At 42.2% G+C, this 27,382-nt stretch overlaps 1 protein-coding gene across 3 annotated transcripts in view; it reads right to left on the bottom strand.

Moving 5' to 3' along the window:
- Nucleotides 1-27,382, bottom strand: part of PALS2 (protein associated with LIN7 2, MAGUK p55 family member) — a 224,062-nt gene that overhangs the window by 55,356 nt on the left and 141,324 nt on the right. For all 3 annotated transcript variants that reach the window (XM_088457818.1, XM_088457819.1, XM_088457817.1), the window contains exon 6: nt 5,748-5,879. In XM_088457818.1, coding sequence (XP_088313944.1) covers nt 5,748-5,879 — 132 coding nt within the window. The remainder of the gene's footprint in view (nt 1-5,747; nt 5,880-27,382) is intronic.

Below are 27,382 nucleotides of genomic sequence, written 5' to 3'. Positions count from 1 at the left end.
CAGTGGCGGTACCCTGCCAATCATCATGTATTTTAAAGTCATCTGATGTTTCATGCGCAAAAAGTGTGCTGCCACTGGTTTATCGGTACTTCCCTTCTCGTAAGCCAGTCTGTCGAATGTGGTATCATTCTCTCATGAAAAGTTCTCATGGTTTTACCAACATATATCAAGCCACAAAGGCATTGTAAAAAATATATGATGGAATCCAATTGACAAGTCAAATGGTACTGTAGAGAGTTCCGCCTCCCACTATGAGGATGTGAAAGGAAAGTTCCACTACAAGTTCCCTGCATGTTGTGCACCCCAAACAACGAAAGCACCCCTTGTTGGTTGTTAGCCAATTAGTCCGATTTGTTATTTCAAATTTCACACTAGTTCTAGAGAGTAAATCCTTCAAATTGGGACCGCGATGGACACTGAGTAAGGGTGGAGTGGTCCCCACATTAGCCATGTTAGGATCAGTGCCAACCAGTGGCCAATGTCTCTTAATCGAGTGTTGTACTGCACGCAATTTAAGATGATCCTTGGTATTAAATGTGACACTGTCAGAGTTCCGTGATCAGCCAGAGGTCACAACGTCTCCACGGAATATCCTTCTTGCCCTGGTGAAGCAGTTAACAACACTACATTTAAAACCTCTTGCCAGAAATCTTTGTCTGGTTTTTTTCCAGTCGAATTTCACCAAGATCCAATTCCGAGTTATTTCACAAAACATGCAGAACTTGGAAATTGGTAGTTTATTCTTTAAGGTGTCAGGAAGGTGGCTTGTAGGTATCGGTCCGTTGGTTTGCGAAACAATGTGTGTGCCAACCTATTGACTTTTATAAAGAACAAAATATCAAGAAAATTCATCTGAACTTCATCGACCGATGCCTTGAATTGTATTGGGCTATTCAAGCCATTCAGGGTCTCAACCGTCAAGAGAAAAGAATCCTCATCACCTCGCCAGGTAATAAAAATTTCATCAATAAAGCATTTGAAATAGACAATTTCATCTCCAAAGTGAGGCAAAATATGATCATTCTTGTAGCGACCCATAAAAATGTTCGCGTAGGCGAGGGCCAAATTGGACCCCATAGCAGTCCCTGACCGTTGCATAAAAAATTCATCAGCATAAAGAAAGTGGTTATTTTCAAGTACCATTTGGAGTAAAGAAATCAAAAATTCTGCAGGTGGACCATAATATTGTCCCTGAATCAAGGTTTTACATACAGCCTCAATCACCTCAGAATGGGGTAGCATGGTGTACAGAGAACATACATCTATTGTCGCCAGTAAGCAATCATCAGAAACCACCGTGTTTTAATACCTTCCAAAAAGTCACCTGTATCCTTGATATAGCTCTTAATGAGTTTAACACAATACAGTAGGTAGAAATCAACCAACTGAGTTAGTGGTTGCAGGACTGGCCCATCAGGGGGAAATACTAAATAAATACACAGGTTGACGCGCTACCACGAGAGCTGCTGGTAAATGGGGTAGTTAGCCCCAAAAACAAAGGGAAAAAACACACATAATATAGAACCAGCGCTACTGGAAGTAGTGAGTAAACATAATGAAGGACAGGTTTCTTAATTAAATCAACAAGTAATTTATTATAGACTAAAAAAATGCACCCTTGTGCAATATTGAGATTTCTAATATAAAGACACAAATATTAAAAATATGCATATATAAAATAACAAGGAAATAAAAACAGTATATAGAGTAGTTAAAAGTCCACCAAGATCAAGGTTGGAGTAGGACTCTCTCCACAATATCCCAAAATGAATTGGAAATATAGCAGCACAACGTTACCAGTAGGCTATTGTAGTCAAGCAGAAAGTCCTCTGGCACCCAGCAATTTGTATTTTCCTCAGGGGGAAATTATTGGACCTCCGGGGGGATCCACCAAGGTTTTTTTGATCTTTGGGAGGGTATACAGAATTGGGCCGACAGGATGGTCTACCGACAAAAATTGATATAAAACCTCATCAATTCAACCATTCATCAAAGCTAAATTAAGCAGATTGTCAACCTTCTTTTTTTATATTCAACAATGGATTACAGGACACTTTCTTGTAGGTCAACTGATTGCTAAGCTGTCTTCGTATCTCAAGATCATAGGCTACAATATCCTGGAGAACCACCACAACCCCCTTGTAAGCCATTTGAATGACTGTTGAATTATTCTTGCGCAATGTTGTGAGTGCTCTTTCATCTAGACTAATATTATCAAATCTATGCATCTCAAATTCATTGTCACAGTTAACCTCTTCATCGTCCATCCATAGAAAGGTTTTCAAACTAGGGTTGGTTGATGGTGGGTCAAACTTCCCTGGACTTTTAAAGATTTCACTGGTTTTCTCTACAGGGATTATCCTTAAAAAATTCACGGAGTCTAAGCTTCCTTCCCATCTTATAATGGTCAATTGACCAATCAAACAAATCAAATTTGCATGTGGGAACAAAGCTTTGACCACGTGATAGTAAGGAACGCCCTGCCTCAGTTTATGTTTAGACAGGTTGAAAATTAATTCCTCGCACCTCCTCATTCGCCCTCGTCCTACCGTCCCGCCTCAGGTGTGGTCTCCTGGACTTTCTATAGGGGTGCCCTCGCGAGCCCTTGTACTCACACCCAAAAAAGCCCACGTAGGTGGGCGTGCATCTGTATTTTCAGATTCTGAGGAAGACTGAGAAGAAAAGGTGTCATAAAAGGTGCCCGCTGTTGTCTCCTAAAGAGCACCCCACCTGTAGTGCACCTCGAGCTACCATCACCTGCTAACCAGCGGTAAACAGAATGGTTTTTATAGCCCTGATCAACTTCTTCTAGTTTCTTCCTCTTAAACGATACAATTTCTGATCTGTATTTATCAATCTGATTTTGAAGCTGATCTAACCAGGGTTCATTCTTGTCAGCTGTTAGAGTAGGGGTGAATTCTTTATTAAACAATGCAAGTTCCTCTCTTGTTTTGTTGAGCTCAAACCCACCTCCTCGATGATAAGTAGGAGGTCAAAGGAGCATTTACTTAAAATGCCACACCACCGGCTACAAAGACTCGTATTCCTCCTCGCTATGGTCAGGTATATTAATACAGAAACCTCTAGGAATACGTTTTGTTCTAAAATATTCGGAGAGGAATTGCCCATGTAATACCAAATCCACTTCGCTCTTTCTCAGTCTACTCAGTTTATTGTACAGATCAGATGAAGTTTGACTGGGTAAGGTGTTAAATTCAATTTGTTCGAATAATACCCTTCTGGCATCATCGTCCATTAGATTGATCTGGGTATTCTCAGCTTCACTTAGTAGAGCATCACTCAGAAAACCTGTAGCCATAGTAGATATACAATCCCAGAGATAGTAACAGGACCAAGTAAATTCACAAAATGGAATCTTGAGACCACCAAAAAAAATTATAAATAAATATGAAAACTTAACAAAACACAAAGTCCTGTACCCAGAGACAATCCACCAAACACAGAATAGAGTATAAAGAAATGCAAAAAGCATTTAGACATATAAAAATGTAAAAACATTTCTGAAGCTTGTTACCTTTCATGTTGCTTTATGGGAATTTTTTTTTTTGGGCGCTTTTTTGACCCTTGATGGGGTTTTTTCCTATTTATTTGATTAAGTATAACTTCGTTAATTTGATATGTGATTAGCTTTATTTATTTATTTTGGGTCTTTAGATATTGTTTATATACTTACCATATTATTTCTTGACTCAGGGGAATATCGGGGATTTTATTAATATTGTGTCTATATTTTCTGTTTTTTCTATACTTTCTGCTATTTGGTAACTCTTATGAGCCTCCCTTAAACCCTAGATGCTTTGTGCATTATCTGAAATTGTGTTTATATATTATGAGGGCTAGTTCTAGTTTGGAGTGCATACAGTGTTTGCTGTATGCGTTCCACTGGGCCCACTACATGTTTTGCATTTGTGGGTAGCCTGCCTGCATCTGATTCTGGGTTTTGATTAGGTGAATACCTCACTTCCACTGCGTGGAGAGCATCCGCCGGTGACTTCCGGTTGCGGTGGAATGCAAACTGGAAGTGCCGCAGCGTTTACCGCGATTAGACCGTAACAGAGTGTGATTTTGGCACTGTATGGATGATTTTAAGCTCTGGCCAGCCCTGGGATGTCCCTATGAGGTAACTATATCAGACTTCACTTGTTTATAACACAATCTTATATTAATTTGATTTGGCCCACTAGTCCAAGTGGCTGAGGGCGGGGTTAGTAATTAAGTATGAGGGGTATATAGGGAGACTCAGTACACTATGTAGCATAGGTCTATCTTGGTGGCTTTGGTATTCTGTCCTGATGAAGGTTACATTTGGTAACCGAAATGTCGACTTGTGACATTGTTATTATGCAGTAAGGAATTAATACGTCTTCACGTCTTGTCCCTGGCGAGTGCAAATATTCCAAAATATGGAATATTCAGATATCCAAAATACCCCTGTTCCCAAGCATTTTGGATATGGGAGACAACCTGTATTAACCATTTTTCTTTTCAGGTCTTACATAGTTGCAAAACAGAACTTGGCTTATGTCAAAAACAAGGCTGCGACAAAGAACATGAAGAAAGATGATAAGACAACAAACAGACAGCACTCACAAGAGGCTCTGGTAAGGAAACTGCTGATCACAAAGACACCGCTGGCACAGAAAGAGATACGATAACATTTTCAACAAGGCGCTGAAATTGTTTTATTGATCATGAAGAAGAAAAACTAGGCCTATTTTGCTGAAGAACATGAAAGGAAACTGGAAAAGTGTGCACTCTAAATATGCAGAGAATCATAACCCCTTTTATACACCTGGTTACACTTCCAGGCCGATGACCGTATAAGACATTTACTACCATCTCATAGGTAGCAATAGAGCGTGACCTGCAGGTGTAGCAGTGACAATTATGCTACTTTCTTACATTCAAGCAGAAAAAAAAAGTTACATACATCAAACTGCATTTTAATACAGTACTGAATGAAAAAACAAAAATTTATATTGATAAATTTTATTTTGAAAAAGAAAAAAAGGTTGCGGCAAAGCCATCATTCCACATTTTGTGCTGTGTAAAACAAAACTAGAATATCAAGGGCTGGAACTTGAAACTTAAGAGTATGCAACCAAATTTCATTATGAGAAAAAAATGTTTTACAGCCACAGTAGTCCAATCACTAAATGCATTACAGGTTGAGTCTCCCATATCCAAAATGCTTGGGACCAGGGGTATTTTGGATAACGGAATATTCAGTTTTTTAGAATATTTGCATATCATAATGAAATATCTTGGGAATGGGACTCAAATATACACACAGAATGCATTTATGTGTTATATACACCTTATACACACAGCCTGCAGGTAATTTTATACAATATCTTCAATAATTTTGTGGCTCAAACTAAGTTTGTGTACATACATTAAATTCATTATGTTTCATATGCACAAAGCCTGATGGTAATTTTATCCAATATTTTTGATAATTTGTGCCTTAGACAAAGTTTGTGTACATTAAACCATCAAAAATCAAAGGTTTCATTATCTCAGTCAAGCCAAAAAAAAAAATCTGTATTTAGGAATATTTGGATATGGGAGACTCAACCTGTATATAATGTTTGCATACTTATTAAGCTACAACAATTTCTCTCTCCAAGAACAAATTGATTTTAACCTGTTATAATATTTAATATTTCAGCCACTGTTGACAAAGTTCTTTTGTACCAATTGTATATATTATTGTGTATACCCACCTGCCACCAATTTGAGTCTTCCCTATTAACTATATGCAGAATTTCTCCTTTGGAAAACTTTAATCCAGCCTCTTTGCAAGGAATTAAATTATCACTGTATGGATTGTAATCAAAATGACACTTCACATACACCTAAGGAAAAATAAAACAACAGAAACCATTAACAGTGACACTGTATGCTATGCTCCTGAACTTAAATACTGCAATTCATTTAAGCAATGTTTGAGCCTTTAGAATTTATAGTACGTAAAAGAAGATCTGGTGCAGTAACAACAGAGTCAGACTCTCTCTCTCATTAAATTTCAAAGATTCCTGGTTAACCAAACCTTTTTCTAGATTTCTCTGTATTAACCCCTTCACTGATGAGCATATTTTGGCACTTTGTTGCAATGTCCACATTTCAATATCAATAATTATGTATTATCCACACAAAATAGGTCTAATTTTTTTCCAGAAAATAAATCGCTTTTGCTATGTGAGGCAAAATAAGCAATCTACCAAAAAAGCCAAGAAAGTGCTTTTTTTTTTGCATTTCTGCAGTGCAGGTTGATATTGTCTAGTGATCACAAAATTTGGAAGAATTCCTGCATTCAAACGAGTGCACCCAAATTTACTTAAGCCAGATGGGTCATATATTCCTCCATCCCATGAGTTCATAACGTTTGGGCGTAGGCAAATTAGCAAGCCTAATATGACACTCCACTGATCATGGAAAAGTGAAATACTCAATGGCTCCACTAAATAAAAAAAAACAAAAAAAAAAAACCTCTCCGCTAAAAATTGCATCTTAATAGAGACCCCTTGTTACTGAGAATGTGGCCCAACCTAGAGCAGCACAGTCAACTTCAAGACAACAAATGGCCCTGCACACGCCAGCATGGTAGTGTGACTTGGCAGAATAGAGTCCCCAGTGGTCGATCCACATAGGAGACCCGTCACTAATGTTTTCTTCCCATAGACTGCATATTCCCTAAAAAAAAAAAGCGTGATAAGTAGGCGACAGCGGCAGCAGCTGTTAGGAAACACCGTGTGTAAATTGAATCAACGGGCACAAAAATGCTGTCAAAATATTTTCAATATAAATCAACTTGAACAATTTTCTTTATATCGAGTTTAGTGAAACACGTGTTGGGGCATACTGAAGTCTGGCAGTAATATCTCCCTGCATGCAGGTCTGGTGTGATTGCTATTTAAAATTCAAATAGGACAATAGCTGTATGCACAAAGCAACTGAATTGAACAGTTATAATGCCACCTCAAAGACCAACTGCTTCAATGACTGCTAAAGCACTTAACCTTTACATATCAAGCTCTAGAACCCATTGTGTTATTACACCTGTACCTCTGAATATGGGTCCTCTAATTATAAAATTACTAAGGATCACAGAAAGACACTTATATATCAGGTGGTAGCAGAGCAGCATAATTTAACTGGTCTGCTGACCTGTGATATGAAGGCTGGGAACAGGCAGCTGCACTACATAATCTGCACTTTACAGATGTGTCTTTATACACTATTGCTTTAGTCACGCCAAATAGCCTCTCGCAGTCAGCTAGAGAACATGCGACTGTGCTAGCACGGAGCGTCTTTTTTGCCCAAAAATACGTCTTGGTCACAATGTGACGTGACCAAAACGCACCACCAGACTGCACTAGTTACTTTGAAATGAGACACGTGTATCTCTGTGTGTGGCTGAGTATGAATCTGTAGACAAAGTGCTATGGTGCAGTCACAGCTTTTTTGCATGGCAAGTTCCATAGTGCTATGTAATACAGACTCAGTCGCACACAGTGTTGCATATCAAATTAATCAGAATTCTAGTGGTGCGTCTTAGATACATTTTAAAGCAAAAAAGATGTTCGGCAATAGCAGTCGCATGGGCCCTGGCGGCTCACTCACACCAGACGTAATAAGGCTAGGTGTACGAGAACACATCTATTTCCAGACATGCAAATACAAATACACTGTTATTATGAGGATTATAAACGGGTGGGTGTCGAATGAGTATTAACTGAATAATTTAAAGACTAGGATTTGGATATTAAAGCTATAAATTAATGGTGAAGCAAACAAGCCCAATCATATGTTCCACTGCAACTAGACTGCAGAAAAACAAAAATGCATAAAAACACAGTCATTATAATCAGACAAATACACACCAACATGTTTGTTTTCAACTAAACTTTCACCTTCCTTCTGTACATAGATAACGCCAAATGCTCCAAAAACAGATTTTTATTTTTTTTTTACTCCCAAAGATTTACATTTTAAGAGATTTATACAGCATATAATGCTACTGGTGTTTTATTTTTTAAAGTTGGGAGTTATTTGGATTTTATATGAATTCATCACAAAACTCTGCAGAACTGGACATTTGGTGCAATAAATCATACCCACAGATCGAGGACATACAAGGAAGACGGAGCAGGTGCAGACATGAGTAGGAAGAACCCTACTCAAGAGAGCTCACAGTCTAAAGAAGATAATGCAGAGACCATGGTAACAGGCTTGTAGCTGGTAGGCCACAGGTTTAATAGTATCGGGTTGGAGTGTGATAAGCTATGATAAAGCAGTTGGAATTGAGGGGGTACTGGACTGAGAGCTGGGTGGAAAGTCTGGCCAGATGGGGGAATCATATGAGGATGGAAAAAATAGATAATCGGAATGGGAGCGATGAGTCAGACACATTTAAGTAGGAATGTATCTTGTGACGAGGTAAGATATATGAGGGGGGAGTTGTTGATGAGGATGTGCAGTGAATCGTATTCTGAAGGTTGTGGGGAGCTAAAGTAGGGATTTGCAGAGTGGCTATCCATGTATTGAGGGAACAAGCATTTTATCTGCCATAGAAGGAAAAAAAAAATAAAAAAAAGTGCTTTAGGAGCATCTTTTTTATGCACATCCGCACTAAAAGCGATTGTATAGGGCTGATGCACATCTACACTAAAAGCGATTGTATAGGGCTGATGCACATCCGCACTAAAAGCGATTGTATAGGGCTGATGCACGACCGCACTAAAAGCGCTTGTATAGGGCTGATGCACATCCACACTAATAGCGCTTGTATAGGGCTGATGCACATCCACACTAAAAGCGATTGTATAGGGCTGATGCACAACCGCACTAATAGCGATTATATAGGGCTGATGCACGTCCGCACTAAAAGCTATTCTATAGGGCTGATGCACATCAGCACTAAAAGCGATTGTATAGGGCTGATGCTCATCCGCACTAAAAGCGATTGTATAGGGCTGATGATCATCCACACTAAAAGCGATTGTATAGGGCTTATGCACGTCCGCACTAAAAGCGATTGTATAGGGCTGATGCACATCAGCACTAAAAGCTATTGTATAGGGCTGATGCACATCCACACTAAAAGCGATTGTAAAGGGCTGATGCACATCCACACTAAAAGCGATTGTATAGGGCTGATGCACTAATAGCGATTGTATAGGGCTGATGCACATCCACACTAAAAGCGATTGTATAGGGCTGATGCACGTCCGCACTAATAGCGATTGTATAGGGCTGATGCACATCCACACTAAAAGCGATTGTATAGGGCTGATGCACGTCCGCACTAATAGCGATTGTATAGGCAGACGCACATCCACACTAAAAGCGATTGTATAGGGCTGATGCACATCCACACTAAAAGCGATTGCATAGGGCTGATGCACATCCGCACTAAAAGCGATTGCATAGGGCTGATGCACATCCGCACTAAAAGCGATTGTATAGGGCTGATGCACATCCGTACTAAAAGCGATTGTATAGGGCTGATGCACATCCGCACTAAAAGCGATTGTATAGGGCTGATGCACTAAAAGCGATTGTATAGGGCCGATGCACGTCCGCACTAATAGCGATTGTATAGAGCTGATACACATCCACACTAAAAGCGATAGTATAGGGCTGATGCACATCCACACTAAAAGCGATTGTATAGGGCTGATGCACATCAGCACTAAAAGCGATTGTATAGGGCTGATGCACATCCGCACTAAAAGCGATTGTATAGGGCTGATGCACTAAAAGCGATTGTATAGGGCTTATGCATGTCCGCACTAATAGCGATTGTATAGGGCAGATGCACATCCACACTAAAAGCGCTTGTATAGGGCTGATGCACGTCCGCACTAAAAGCGATTGTATAGGGCTGATGCACATCAGCACTAAAAGCGATTGTATAGGGCTGATGCACATCCACACTAAAAGCGATTGTATAGGGCTGATGCTCATCCACACTAAAAGCGATTGTATAGGGCTGATGCACATCCACACTAAAAGCGATTGTATAGGGCTGATGCACATCCGCACTAAAAGCGATTGTATAGGGCTGATGCACATCCGCACTAAAAGATTGTATAGGGCTGATGCACTAATAGCAATTGTATAGGGCTGATGCACATCCAAACTAAAAGCGAATGTATAGGGCTGATGCACATCCGCACTAAAAGCGATTGTATAGGGCTGATACACATCCACACTAAAAGCGATTGTATAGGGCTGATGCACATCCGCACTAAAAGCGATTGTATAGGGCTGATGCACATCCGCACTAAAAGCGATTGTATAGGGCTGATGCACATCCGCACTAAAAGCGATTGTATAGGGCTGATGCACATCCGCACTAAAAGCGATTGTATAGGGCTGAAGCACATCCGCACTAAAAGCGATTGTATAGGGCTGAAGCACATCCGCACTAAAAGCGATTGTATAGGGCTGATGCACTAATAGTGACTGTATAGGGCTGATGCAGTAATAGTGATTGTATAGGGCTGATGCACTAATAGTGATTGTATAGGGCTGATGCAGTAATAGTGATTGTATAGGGCTGATGCACATCCACACTAAAAGCAATTGTATAGGGCTGATGCACATCAGCACTAATAGCGATTGTATAGGGCTGATGCACATCAGCCCTAAAACCGATTGTATAGGGCTGATGCACATCCGCACTAAAAGCGATTGTATAGGGCTGATGCACATCCGCACTAAAAGAGATTGTATAGGGCTGATGCACATCAGCACTAAAAGCGATTGTATAGGGCTGATGCACGTCCGCACTAATAGCGATTGTATAGGGCTGATGCACATCCACACTAATAGCACTTGTATAGGGCTGATGCACGTCCGCACTAAAAGCGATTGTATAGGGCTGATGCACATCAGCACTAAAAGCGATTGTATAGGGCTGATGCACATCCACACTAAAAGCGATTGTATAGAGCTGATGCACATCAGCACTAAAAGAGATTGTATAGGGCTGATGCACATCAGCACTAAAAGCGATTGTATAGGGCTGATGCACATCCACACTAAAAGCGATTGTATAGGGCTGATGCACATCCGCACTAAAAGAGATTGTATAGGGCTGATGCACATCCGCACTAAAAGCGATTGTATAGGGCTGATGCACGTCCGCACTAATAGCGATTGTATAGGGCTGATGCACATCCACACTAATAGCACTTGTATAGGGCTGATGCACATCTGCACTAATAGCGATTGTATAGGGCTGATGCACATCTGCACTAATAGCGATTGTATAGGGCTGATGCACAACCGCACTAATAGCATCTGTATAGGGCTGATGCACGTCCGCACTAATAGCATCTGTATAGGGCTGATGCATGACTGCACTAATAGTGATTGTATAGGGATGATGCACATCCGCACTAAAAGCGATTGTATAGGGCTGATGCACTAATAGTGACTGTATAGGGCTGATGCACTAATAGTGATTGTATAGGGCTGATGCAGTAATAGTGATTGTATAGGGCTGATGCACATCCACACTAAAAGCGATTGTATAGGGCTGATGATCATCCACACTAAAAGCTATTGTATAGGGCTGATGCACGTCCGCACTAAAAGCGATTGTATAGGGCTGATGCACATCAGCACCAAAAGCGATTGTATAGGGCTGATGCACATCCACACTAAAAGCGATTGTATAGAGCTGATGCACATCAGCACTAAAAGATTGTATAGGGCTGATGCACATCCGCACTAAAAGCGATTGTATAGGGCTGATGCACTAATAGTGACTGTATAGGGCTGATGCACTAATAGTGATTGTATAGGGCTGATGCAGTAATAGTGATTGTATAGGGCTGATGCAGTAATAGTGATTGTATAGGGCTGATGCAGTAATAGTGATTGTATAGGGCTGATGCAGTAATAGTGATTGTATAGGGCTGATGCAGTAATAGTGATTGTATAGGGCTGATGCAGTAATAGTGATTGTATAGGGCTGATGCAGTAATAGTGACTGTATAGGGCTGATGCACTAACAGTGATTGTATAGGGCTGATGCACTAATAGTGATTGTGTAGGGCTGATGCAGTAATAGCGATTGTATAGGGCTGATACACATCCACACTAAAAGCGATTGTATAGGGCTGATGCACATCTACACTAAAAGCGATTGTATAGGGCTGATACACATCCGCACTAAAAGCGATTGTATAGGGCTGATGCACTAATAGTGACTGTATAGGGCTGATGCACTAATAGTGATTGTATAGGGCTGATGCACTAATAGTGATTGTATAGGGCTGATGCAGTAATAGTGATTGTATAGGGCTGATGCAGTAATAGTGATTGTATAGGGCTGATGCAGTAATAGTGATTGTATAGGGCTGATGCACATCCACACTAAAAGCAATTGTATAGGGCTGATGCACATCCGCACTAAAAGAGATTGTATAGGGCTGATGCACATCAGCACTAATAGCGATTGTATAGGGCTGATGCACGTCCGCACTAATAGCGATTGTATAGGGCTGATGCACATCCACACTAATAGCACTTGTATAGGGCTGATGCACATCTGCACTAATAGCGATTGTATAGGGCTGATGCACATCTGCACTAATAGCGATTGTATAGGGCTGATGCACAACCGCACTAATAGCATCTGTATAGGGCTGATGCACGTCCGCACTAATAGCATCTGTATAGGGCTGATGCATGACTGCACTAATAGTGATTGTATAGGGATGATGCACATCCGCACTAAAAGCGATTGTATAGGGCTGATGCACTAATAGTGACTGTATAGGGCTGATGCACTAATAGTGATTGTATAGGGCTGATGCAGTAATAGTGATTGTATAGGGCTGATGCAGTAATAGTGATTGTATAGGGCTGATGCACATCCACACTAAAAGCGATTGTATAGGGCTGATGATCATCCACACTAAAAGCTATTGTATAGGGCTGATGCACGTCCGCACTAAAAGCGATTGTATAGGGCTGATGCACATCAGCACTAAAAGCGATTGTATAGGGCTGATGCACTAAAAGCGATTGTATAGGGCTTATGCATGTCCGCACTAATAGCGATTGTATAGGGCAGATGCACATCCACACTAAAAGCGCTTGTATAGGGCTGATGCACGTCCGCACTAAAAGCGATTGTATAGGGCTGATGCACATCAGCACTAAAAGCGATTGTATAGGGCTGATGCACATCCGCACTAAAAGCGATTGTATAGGGCTGATGCACATCCGCACTAAAAGATTGTATAGGGCTGATGCACTAATAGCAATTGTATAGGGCTGATGCACATCCAAACTAAAAGCGATTGTATAGGGCTGATGCACATCCGCACTAAAAGCGATTGTATAGGGCTGATGCACATCCACACTAAAAGCGATTGTATAGGGCTGATGCACATCCGCACTAAAAGCGATTGTATAGGGCTGATGCACATCCGCACTAAAAGCGATTGTATAGGGCTGATGCACATCCGCACTAAAAGCGATTGTATAGGGCTGATGCACATCCGCACTAAAAGCGATTGTATAGGGCTGATGCACATCCGCACTAAAAGCGATTGTATAGGGCTGATGCACATCCGCACTAAAAGCGATTGTATAGGGCTGATGCACATCCGCACTAAAAGCGATTGTATAGGGCTGATGCACATCCGCACTAAAAGCGATTGTATAGGGCTGATGCACTAATAGTGATTGTATAGGGCTGATGCAGTAATAGTGATTGTATAGGGCTGATGCAGTAATAGCGATTGTATAGGGCTGATACACATCCACACTAAAAGCGATTGTATAGAGCTGATGCACATTAACACTAAAAGCGATTGAATAGGGCTGATGCACATCCGCACTAAAAGCGATTGTATAGGGCTGATGCACATCAGCACTAAAAGCGATTGTATAGGGCTGATGCACATCCGCACTAAAGGAGATTGTATAGGGCTGATGCACATCCGCACTAAAAGCGATTGTATAGGGCTGAAGCACATCCGCACTAAAAGCGATTGTATAGGGCTGAAGCACATCCGCACTAAAAGCGATTGTATAGGGCTGATGCACTAATAGTGACTGTATAGGGCTGATGCACTAATAGTGATTGTATAGGGCTGATGCACTAATAGTGATTGTATAGGGCTGATGCAGTAATAGTGATTGTATAGGGCTGATGCAGTAATAGTGATTGTATAGGGCTGATGCACATCCACACTAAAAGCAATTGTATAGGGCTGATGCACATCAGCACTAATAGCGATTGTATAGGGCTGATGCACATCAGCACTAAAAGCGATTGTATAGGGCTGATGCACATCCACACTAAAAACGATTGTATAGGGCTGATGCACGTCCGCACTAATAGCGATTGTATAGGGCTGATGCACATCCACACTAATAGCACTTGTATAGGGCTGATGCACATCTGCACTAATAGCGATTGTATAGGGCTGATGCACATCTGCACTAATAGCGATTGTATAGGGCTGATGCACATCCACACTAATAGCACTTGTATAGGGCTGATGCACATCTGCACTAATAGCGATTGTATAGGGCTGATGCACATCTGCACTAATAGCGATTGTATAGGGCTGATGCACAACCGCACTAATAGCATCTGTATAGGGCTGATGCACGTCCGCACTAATCGCATCTGTATAGGGCTGATGCATGACTGCACTAATAGTGATTGTATAGGGATGATGCACATCCGCACTAAAAGCGATTGTATAGGGCTGATGCACTAATAGTGACTGTATAGGGCTGATGCACTAATAGTGATTGTATAGGGCTGATGCAGTAATAGTGATTGTATAGGGCTGATGCAGTAATAGTGATTGTATAGGGCTGATGCAGTAATAGTGATTGTATAGGGCTGATGCAGTAATAGTGATTGTATAGGGCTGATGCACATCCACACTAAAAGCGATTGTATAGGGCTGATGATCATCCACACTAAAAGCTATTGTATAGGGCTGATGCACGTCCGCACTAAAAGCGATTGTATAGGGCTGATGCACATCAGCACTAAAAGCGATTGTATAGGGCTGATGCACATCTGCACTAATAGCGATTGTATAGGGCTGATGCACATCCACACTAATAGCACTTGTATAGGGCTGATGCACATCTGCACTAATAGCGATTGTATAGGGCTGATGCACATCTGCACTAATAGCGATTGTATAGGGCTGATGCACAACCGCACTAATAGCATCTGTATAGGGCTGATGCACGTCCGCACTAATAGCATCTGTATAGGGCTGATGCATGACTGCACTAATAGTGATTGTATAGGGATGATGCACATCCGCACTAAAAGCGATTGTATAGGGCTGATGCACTAATAGTGACTGTATAGGGCTGATGCACTAATAGTGATTGTATAGGGCTGATGCAGTAATAGTGATTGTATAGGGCTGATGCAGTAATAGTGATTGTATAGGGCTGATGCACATCCACACTAAAAGCGATTGTATAGGGCTGATGATCATCCACACTAAAAGCTATTGTATAGGGCTGATGCACGTCCGCACTAAAAGCGATTGTATAGGGCTGATGCACATCAGCACTAAAAGCGATTGTATAGGGCTGATGCACATCCACACTAAAAGCGATTGTATAGAGCTGATGCACATCAGCACTAAAAGAGATTGTATAGGGCTGATGCACATCCGCACTAAAAGCGATTGTATAGGGCTGATGCACTAATAGTGACTGTATAGGGCTGATGCACTAATAGTGATTGTATAGGGCTGATGCAGTAATAGTGATTGTATAGGGCTGATGCAGTAATAATGATTGTATAGGGCTGATGCAGTAATAGTGATTGTATAGGGCTGATGCACTAATAGTGATTGTATAGGGCTGATGCAGTAATAGTGACTGTATAGGGCTGATGCACTAACAGTGATTGTATAGGGCTGATGCACTAATAGTGATTGTGTAGGGCTGATGCAGTAATAGCGATTGTATAGGGCTGATACACATCCACACTAAAAGCGATTGTATAGGGCTGATGCACATCTACACTAAAAGCGATTGTATAGGGCTGATGCACATCCGCACTAAAAGCGATTGTATAGGGCTGATGCACATCAGCACTAAAAGCGATTGTATAGGGCTGATGCACATCCGCACTAATAGCAATTGTATAGGGCTGATGCACATCCACACTAAAAGCGATAGTATAGGGCTGATGCACATCCACACTAAAAGCGATTGTATAGGGCTGATGCACATCCGCACTAAAAGCGATTGTATAGGGCTGATGCACATCCGCACTAAAAGCGATTGTATAGGGCTGAGGCACATCTGCACTAATAGCGTTTGTATAGGGCTGATGCACATCTGCACTAATAGCGATTGTATAGGGCTGATGCACAACCGCACTAATAGCATCTGTATAGGGCTGATGCATGACTGCACTAATAGTGATTGTATAGGGCTGATGCACATCCATACTAAAAGCGATTGTATAGGGCTGATGCACTAATAGCAATTGTATAGGGCTGATGCACATCCACACTAAAAGCGATTGTATAGGGCTGATGCACATCAGCACTAAAAGCGATTGTATAGGGCTGATGCACATCCACACTAAAAGCGATTGTATAGGGCTGCTGCACATCCGCACTAAAAGCGATTGTATAGGGCTGATGCACATCCGCACTAAAAGCGATTGTATAGGGCTGATGCACTAATAGTGACTGTATAGGACTGATGCACTAATAGTGATTGTATAGGGCTGATGCAGTAATAGTGATTGTATAGGGCTGATGCAGTAATAGTGATTGTATAGGGCTGATGCACTAATAGTGATTGTGTAGGGCTGATGCAGTAATAGCGATTGTATAGGGCTGATACACATCCACACTAAAAGCGATTGTATAGGGCTGATGCACATCCACACTAAAAGCGATTGTATAGGGCTGATGATCATCCACACTAAAAGCGATTGTATAGGGCTGATGCAGATCAGCACTAAAAGCGATTGTATAGGGCTGATGCACATCCGCACTAAAAGCGATTGTATAGGGCTGATGCACTAATAGCAATTGTATAGGGCTGATGCACATCCACACTAAAAGTGATTGTATAGGGCTGATGCACATCAGCACTAAAAGCGATTGTATAGGGCTGATGCACATCCGCACTAAAAGCGATTGTATAGGGCTGAAGCACATCCGCACTAAAAGCGATTGTATAGGGCTGATGCACTAATAGTGACTGTATAGGGCTGATGCACTAATAGTGACTGTATAGGGCTGATGCACTAATAGTGATTGTATAGGGCTGATGCACTAATAGTGATTGTATAGGGCTGATGCAGTAATAGTGATTGTATAGGGCTGATGCAGTAATAGTGATTGTATAGGGCTGATGCACATCCACACTAAAAGCGATTGCATAGGACTGATGATCATCCACACTAAAAGCGATTGTATAGGGCTGATGCACGTCCGCACTAAAAGCGATTGTATAGGGCTGATGCACATCCACACTAAAAGCAATTGTATAGGGCTGATGCACATCCGCACTAAAAGAGATTGTATAGGGCTGATGCACATCAGCACTAATAGCGATTGTATAGGGCTGATGCACATCCACACTAATAGCACTTGTATAGGGCTGATGCACATCTGCACTAATAGCGATTGTATAGGGCTGATGCACATCTGCACTAATAGCGATTGTATAGGGCTGATGCACAACCGCACTAATAGCATCTGTATAGGGCTGATGCACGTCCGCACTAATAGCATCTGTATAGGGCTGATGCATGACTGCACTAATAGTGATTGTATAGGGATGATGCACATCCGCACTAAAAGCGATTGTATAGGGCTGATGCACTAATAGTGACTGTATAGGGCTGATGCACTAATAGTGATTGTATAGGGCTGATGCAGTAATAGTGATTGTATAGGGCTGATGCAGTAATAGTGATTGTATAGGGCTGATGCCACATCCACACTAAAAGCGATTGTATAGGGCTGATGATCATCACACTAAAAGCTATTGTATAGGGCTGATGCACGTCCCGCACTAAAGCGATTGTATAGGGCTGATGCACATCAGCACTAAAAGCGATTGTATAGGGCTGATGCACTAAAAGCGATTGTAATAGGGCTTATGCATGTCCGCACTAATAGCGATTGTATAGGGCAGATGCACATCCACACTAAAAGCGCTTGTATAGGGCTGATGCACGTCCGCACTAAAAGCGATTGTATAGGGCTGATGCACATCAGCACTAAAAGCGATTGTATAGGGCTGATGCACATCCGCACTAAAAGCGATTGTATAGGGCTGATGCACATCCGCACTAAAAGATTGTATAGGGCTGATGCACTAATAGCAATTGTATAGGGCTGATGCACATCCAAACTAAAAGCGATTGTATAGGGCTGATGCACATCCGCACTAAAAGCGATTGTATAGGGCTGATGCACATCCGCACTAAAAGCGATTGTATAGGGCTGATGCACATCCGCACTAAAAGCGATTGTATAGGGCGATGCACATCCGCACTAAAAGCGATTGTATAGGGCTGATGCACATCCGCACTAAAAGCGATTGTATAGGGCTGATGCACATCCGCACTAAAAGCGATTGTATAGGGCTGATGCACATCCGCACTAAAAGCGATTGTATAGGGCTGATGCACATCCGCACTAAAAGCGATTGTATAGGGCTGATGCACATCCGCACTAAAAGCGATTGTATAGGGCTGATGCACATCCGCACTAAAAGCGATTGTATAGGGCTGATGCACTAATAGTGATTGTATAGGGCTGATGCAGTAATAGTGATTGTATAGGGCTGATGCAGTAATAGCGATTGTATAGGGCTGATACACATCCACACTAAAAGCGATTGTATAGAGCTGATGCACATTAACACTAAAAGCGATTGAATAGGGCTGATGCACATCCGCACTAAAAGCGATTGTATAGGGCTGATGCACATCAGCACTAAAAGCGATTGTATAGGGCTGATGCACATCCGCACTAAAGGAGATTGTATAGGGCTGATGCACATCCGCACTAAAAGCGATTGTATAGGGCTGAAGCACATCCGCACTAAAAGCGATTGTATAGGGCTGAAGCACATCCGCACTAAAAGCGATTGTATAGGGCTGATGCACTAATAGTGACTGTATAGGGCTGATGCACTAATAGTGATTGTATAGGGCTGATGCACTAATAGTGATTGTATAGGGCTGATGCAGTAATAGTGATTGTATAGGGCTGATGCAGTAATAGTGATTGTATAGGGCTGATGCACATCCACACTAAAAGCAATTGTATAGGGCTGATGCACATCAGCACTAATAGCGATTGTATAGGGCTGATGCACATCAGCACTAAAAGCGATTGTATAGGGCTGATGCACATCCACACTAAAAACGATTGTATAGGGCTGATGCACGTCCGCACTAATAGCGATTGTATAGGGCTGATGCACATCCACACTAATAGCACTTGTATAGGGCTGATGCACATCTGCACTAATAGCGATTGTATAGGGCTGATGCACATCTGCACTAATAGCGATTGTATAGGGCTGATGCACATCCACACTAATAGCACTTGTATAGGGCTGATGCACATCTGCACTAATAGCGATTGTATAGGGCTGATGCACATCTGCACTAATAGCGATTGTATAGGGCTGATGCACAACCGCACTAATAGCATCTGTATAGGGCTGATGCACGTCCGCACTAATCGCATCTGTATAGGGCTGATGCATGACTGCACTAATAGTGATTGTATAGGGATGATGCACATCCGCACTAAAAGCGATTGTATAGGGCTGATGCACTAATAGTGACTGTATAGGGCTGATGCACTAATAGTGATTGTATAGGGCTGATGCAGTAATAGTGATTGTATAGGGCTGATGCAGTAATAGTGATTGTATAGGGCTGATGCAGTAATAGTGATTGTATAGGGCTGATGCAGTAATAGTGATTGTATAGGGCTGATGCAGTAATAGTGATTGTATAGGGCTGATGCACATCCACACTAAAAGCGATTGTATAGGGCTGATGATCATCCACACTAAAAGCTATTGTATAGGGCTGATGCACGTCCGCACTAAAAGCGATTGTATAGGGCTGATGCACATCAGCACTAAAAGCGATTGTATAGGGCTGATGCACATCTGCACTAATAGCGATTGTATAGGGCTGATGCACATCCACACTAATAGCACTTGTATAGGGCTGATGCACATCTGCACTAATAGCGATTGTATAGGGCTGATGCACATCTGCACTAATAGCGATTGTATAGGGCTGATGCACAACCGCACTAATAGCATCTGTATAGGGCTGATGCACGTCCGCACTAATAGCATCTGTATAGGGCTGATGCATGACTGCACTAATAGTGATTGTATAGGGATGATGCACATCCGCACTAAAAGCGATTGTATAGGGCTGATGCACTAATAGTGACTGTATAGGGCTGATGCACTAATAGTGATTGTATAGGGCTGATGCAGTAATAGTGATTGTATAGGGCTGATGCAGTAATAGTGATTGTATAGGGCTGATGCACATCCACACTAAAAGCGATTGTATAGGGCTGATGATCATCCACACTAAAAGCTATTGTATAGGGCTGATGCACGTCCGCACTAAAAGCGATTGTATAGGGCTGATGCACATCAGCACTAAAAGCGATTGTATAGGGCTGATGCACATCCACACTAAAAGCGATTGTATAGAGCTGATGCACATCAGCACTAAAAGAGATTGTATAGGGCTGATGCACATCCGCACTAAAAGCGATTGTATAGGGCTGATGCACTAATAGTGACTGTATAGGGCTGATGCACTAATAGTGATTGTATAGGGCTGATGCAGTAATAGTGATTGTATAGGGCTGATGCAGTAATAATGATTGTATAGGGCTGATGCAGTAATAGTGATTGTATAGGGCTGATGCACTAATAGTGATTGTATAGGGCTGATGCAGTAATAGTGACTGTATAGGGCTGATGCACTAACAGTGATTGTATAGGGCTGATGCACTAATAGTGATTGTGTAGGGCTGATGCAGTAATAGCGATTGTATAGGGCTGATACACATCCACACTAAAAGCGATTGTATAGGGCTGATGCACATCTACACTAAAAGCGATTGTATAGGGCTGATGCACATCCGCACTAAAAGCGATTGTATAGGGCTGATGCACATCAGCACTAAAAGCGATTGTATAGGGCTGATGCACATCCGCACTAATAGCAATTGTATAGGGCTGATGCACATCCACACTAAAAGCGATAGTATAGGGCTGATGCACATCCACACTAAAAGCGATTGTATAGGGCTGATGCACATCCGCACTAAAAGCGATTGTATAGGGCTGATGCACATCCGCACTAAAAGCGATTGTATAGGGCTGAGGCACATCTGCACTAATAGCGTTTGTATAGGGCTGATGCACATCTGCACTAATAGCGATTGTATAGGGCTGATGCACAACCGCACTAATAGCATCTGTATAGGGCTGATGCATGACTGCACTAATAGTGATTGTATAGGGCTGATGCACATCCATACTAAAAGCGATTGTATAGGGCTGATGCACTAATAGCAATTGTATAGGGCTGATGCACATCCACACTAAAAGCGATTGTATAGGGCTGATGCACATCAGCACTAAAAGCGATTGTATAGGGCTGATGCACATCCACACTAAAAGCGATTGTATAGGGCTGCTGCACATCCGCACTAAAAGCGATTGTATAGGGCTGATGCACATCCGCACTAAAAGCGATTGTATAGGGCTGATGCACTAATAGTGACTGTATAGGACTGATGCACTAATAGTGATTGTATAGGGCTGATGCAGTAATAGTGATTGTATAGGGCTGATGCAGTAATAGTGATTGTATAGGGCTGATGCACTAATAGTGATTGTGTAGGGCTGATGCAGTAATAGCGATTGTATAGGGCTGATACACATCCACACTAAAAGCGATTGTATAGGGTTGATGCACATCCACACTAAAAGCGATTGTATAGGGCTGATGATCATCCACACTAAAAGCGATTGTATAGGGCTGATGCAGATCAGCACTAAAAGCGATTGTATAGGGCTGATGCACATCCGCACTAAAAGCGATTGTATAGGGCTGATGCACTAATAGCAATTGTATAGGGCTGATGCACATCCACACTAAAAGTGATTGTATAGGGCTGATGCACATCAGCACTAAAAGCGATTGTATAGGGCTGATGCACATCCGCACTAAAAGCGATTGTATAGGGCTGAAGCACATCCGCACTAAAAGCGATTGTATAGGGCTGATGCACTAATAGTGACTGTATAGGGCTGATGCACTAATAGTGACTGTATAGGGCTGATGCACTAATAGTGATTGTATAGGGCTGATGCACTAATAGTGATTGTATAGGGCTGATGCAGTAATAGTGATTGTATAGGGCTGATGCAGTAATAGTGATTGTATAGGGCTGATGCACATCCACACTAAAAGCGATTGCATAGGACTGATGATCATCCACACTAAAAGCGATTGTATAGGGCTGATGCACGTCCGCACTAAAAGCGATTGTATATGGCTGATGCACATCAGCACTAAAAGCGATTGTATAGGGCTGATGCACATCCACACTAAAAGCGATTGTATAGGGCTGATGCACATCAGCACTAAAAGAGATTGTGTAGGGCTGATGCACATCCGCACTAAAAGCGTTTGTATAGGGCTGATGCACATCCGCACTAAAAGAGATTGTATAGGGCTGATGCACTAATAGCAATTGTATAGGGTCGATGCACATCCACACTAAAAGCGATTGTATAGGGCTGATGCACATCAGCACTAAAAGCGATTGTATAGGGCTGATGCACGTCCGCACTAAAAGCGATTTTATAGGGCTGATGCACGTCCGCACTAATAGCGATTGTATAGGGCTGATGCACATCCACACTAATAGCACTTGTATAGGGCTGATGCACATCTGCACTAATAACGATTGTATAGGGCTGATGCACATCTGCACTAATAGCGATTGTATAGGGCTGATGCACAACCGCACTAATAGAATCTGTATAGGGCTGATGCATGACTGCACTAATAGTGATTGTATAGGGCTAATGCACATCCGCACTAAAAGCGATTGTATAGGGCTGATGCACTAATAGTGAATGTATAGGGCTGATGCACTAATAGTGATTGTATAGGGCTGATGCAGTAATAGTGATTGTATAGGGCTGATGCAGTAATAGTGATTGTATAGGGCTGATGCACATCCACACTAAAAGCGATTGTATAGGGCTGATGATCATCCACACTAAAAGCGATTGTATAGGGCTGATGCACGTCCGCACTAAAAGCGATTGTATAGGGCTGATGCACATCAGCACTAAAAGCGATTGTATAGGGCTGATGCACGTCCGCACTAAAAGCGATTGTATAGAGCTGATGCACATCAGCACTAAAAGAGATTGTATAGGGCTGATGCACATCCGCACTAAAAGCGATTGTATAGGGCTGATGCACTAATAGTGACTGTATAGGGCTGATGCACGTCCGCACTAATAGCGATTGTATAGGGCTGATGCACATCCACACTAATAGCACTTGTATAGGGCTGATGCACATCTGCACTAATAGCGATTGTATAGGGCTGATGCACATCTGCACTAATAGCGATTGTATAGGGCTGATGCACAACCGCACTAATAGCATCTGTATAGGGCTGATGCACGTCCGCACTAATAGCATCTGTATAGGGCTGATGCATGACTGCACTAATAGTGATTGTATAGGGATGATGCACATCCGCACTAAAAGCGATTGTATAGGGCTGATGCACTAATAGTGACTGTATAGGGCTGATGCACTAATAGTGATAGTATAGGGCTGATGCAGTAATAGTGATTGTATAGGGCTGATGCAGTAATAGTGATTGTATAGGGCTGATGCACATCCACACTAAAAGCGATTGTATAGGGCTGATGATCATCCACACTAAAAGCTATTGTATAGGGCTGATGCACGTCCGCACTAAAAGCGATTGTATAGGGCTGATGCACATCAGCACTAAAACCGATTGTATAGGGCTGATGATCATCCAAACTAAAAGCGATTGTATAGAGCTGATGCACATCAGCACTAAAAGAGATTGTATAGGGCTGATGCACATCCGCACAAAAAGCGATTGTATAGGGCTGATGCACATCCGCACTAAAAGAGATTGTATAGGGCTGATGCACTAATAGCAATTGTATAGGGTCGATGCACATCCACACTAAAAGCGATTGTATAGGGCTGATGCACATCAGCACTAAAAGCGATTGTATAGGGCTGATGCACGTCCGCACTAAAAGCGATTTTATAGGGCTGATGCACGTCCGCACTAATAGCGATTGTATAGGGCTGATGCACATCCACACTAATAGCACTTGTATAGGGCTGATGCACATCTGCACTAATAGCGATTGTATAGGGCTGATGCACATCTGCACTAATAGCGATTGTATAGGGCTGATGCACAACCGCACTAATAGAATCTGTATAGGGCTGATGCATGACTGCACTAATAGTGATTGTATAGGGCTAATGCACATCCGCACTAAAAGCGATTGTATAGGGCTGATGCACTAATAGTGAATGTATAGGGCTGATGCACTAATAGTGATTGTATAGGGCTGATGCAGTAATAGTGATTGTATAGGGCTGATGCAGTAATAGTGATTGTATAGGGCTGATGCACATCCACACTAAAAGCGATTGTATAGGGCTGATGATCATCCACACTAAAAGCGGTTGTATAGGGCTGATGCACGTCCGCACTAAAAGCGATTGTATAGGGCTGATGCACATCAGCACTAAAAGCGATTGTATAGGGCTGATGCACATCCGCACTAAAAGCGATTGTATAGGGCTGATGCACTAATAGTGACTGTATAGGGCTGATGCACTAATAGTGATTGTATAGGGCTGATGCACTAATAGTGATTGTATAGGGCTGATGCACTAATAGCGATTGCATATGGCTGATGCAGTAATAGCGATTGTATAGGGCTGATACACATCCACACTAAAAGCGATTGTATAGGGCTGATGCACATCTACACTAATAGCGATTGTATAGGGCTGATGCACATCCACACTAAAAGCAATTGTATAGGGCTGATGCACATCAGCACTAATAGCGATTGTATAGGGCTGATGCACATCAGCACTAAAAGCGATTGTATAGGGCTGATGCACATCCACACTAAAAGCGATTGTATAGGGCTGATGCACATCCGCACTAAAAGAGATTGTATAGGGCTGATGCACATCAGCACTAAAAGCGATTGTATAGGGCTGATGCACGTCCGCACTAATAGCGATTGTATAGGGCTGATGCACATCCACACTAATAGCACTTGTATAGGGCTGATGCACATCTGCACTAGTAGCGATTGTATAGGGCTGATGCACATCTGCACTAATAGCGATTGTATAGGGCTGATGCACAACCGCACTAATAGCATCTGTATAGGGCTGATGCACGTCCGCACTAATAGCATCTGTATAGGGCTGATGCATGACTGCACTAATAGTGATTGTATAGGGATGATGCACATCCGCACTAAAAGCGATTGTATAGGGCTGATGCACTAATAGTGACTGTATAGGGCTGATGCACTAATAGTGATTGTATAGGGCTGATGCAGTAATAGTGATTGTATAGGGCTGATGCAGTAATAGTGATTGTATAGGGCTGATGCACTAATAGTGATTGTATAGGGCTGATGCAGTAATAGTGACTGTATAGGGCTGATGCACTAACAGTGATTGTATAGGGCTGATGCACTAATAGTGATTGTGTAGGGCTGATGCAGTAATAGCGATTGTATAGGGCTGATACACATCCACACTAAAAGCGATTGTATAGGGCTGATGCATGACTGCACTAATAGTGATTGTATAGGGCTGATGCATGACTGCACTAATAGTGATTGTATAGGGCTGATGCACATCCATACTAAAAGCGATTGTATAGGGCTGATGCACTAATAGCAATTGTATAGGGCTGATGCACATCCACACTAAAAGCGATTGTATAGGGCTGATGCACATCAGCACTAAAAGCGATTGTATAGGGCTGATGCACATCCACACTAAAAGCGATTGTATAGGGCTGCTGCACATCCGCACTAAAAGCGATTGTATAGGGCTGCTGCACATCCGCACTAAAACCGATTGTATAGGGCTGATGCACATCCGCACTAAAAGCGATTGTATAGGGCTGATGCACAACCGCACTAAAAGCGATTGTATAGGGCTGAGGCACATCTGCACTAATAGCGATTGTATAGGGCTGATGCACATCTGCACTAATAGTGATTGTATAGGGCTGATGCACATCCACACTAAAAGCGATTGTATAGGGCTGCTGCACATCCGCACTAAAAGCGATTGTATAGGGCTGCTGCACATCCGCACTAAAAGCGATTGTATAGGGCTGATGCACTAATAGTGACTGTATAGGACTGATGCACTAATAGTGATTGTATAGGGCTGATGCAGTAATAGTGATTGTATAGGGCTGATGCACATCCACACTAAAAGCGATTGTATAGGACTGATGATCATCCACACTAAAAGCGATTGTATAGGGCTGATGCACGTCCGCACTAAAAGCGATTGTATAGGGCTGATGCACATCCGCACTAAAAGCGATTGTATAGGGCTGATGCACATCCGCACTAAAAGCGATTGTATAGGGCTGATGCACATCCGCACTAAAAGCGATTGTATAGGGCTGATGCACATCCACACTAAAAGCGATTGTATAGGGCTGATGCACATCAGCACTAAAAGAGATTGTATAGGGCTGATGCACTAATAGTGACTGTATAGGGCTGATGCACTAATAGTGATTGTATAGGGCTGATGCAGTAATAGTGATTGTATAGGGCTGATGCACTAATAGTGATTGTATAGGGCTGATGCAGTAATAGTGATTGTATAGGGCTGATGCAGTAATAGTGATTGTATAGGGCTGATGCACATCCACACTAATAGCGATTGTATAGGGCTGATGCACATCCACACTAATAGCACTTGTATAGGGCTGATGCACATCTGCACTAATAGCGATTGTATAGGGCTGATGCACATCTGCACTAATAGCGATTGTATAGGGCTGATGCACAACCGCACTAATAGCATCTGTATAGGGCTGATGCATGACTGCACTAATAGTGATTGTATAGGGCTGATGCACATCCATACTAAAAGCGATTGTATAGGGCTGATGCACATCTGCACTAATAGCGATTGTATAGGGCTGATGCACAACCGCACTAA

Source organism: Taudactylus pleione, unplaced genomic scaffold (genome assembly GCF_031769625.1).
Source record: "Taudactylus pleione unplaced genomic scaffold, aTauple2 ptg000788l, whole genome shotgun sequence".
Taxonomy (NCBI): domain Eukaryota; kingdom Metazoa; phylum Chordata; class Amphibia; order Anura; family Myobatrachidae; genus Taudactylus; species Taudactylus pleione.
This window is presented reverse-complemented; position numbering and strand designations above follow the sequence as displayed.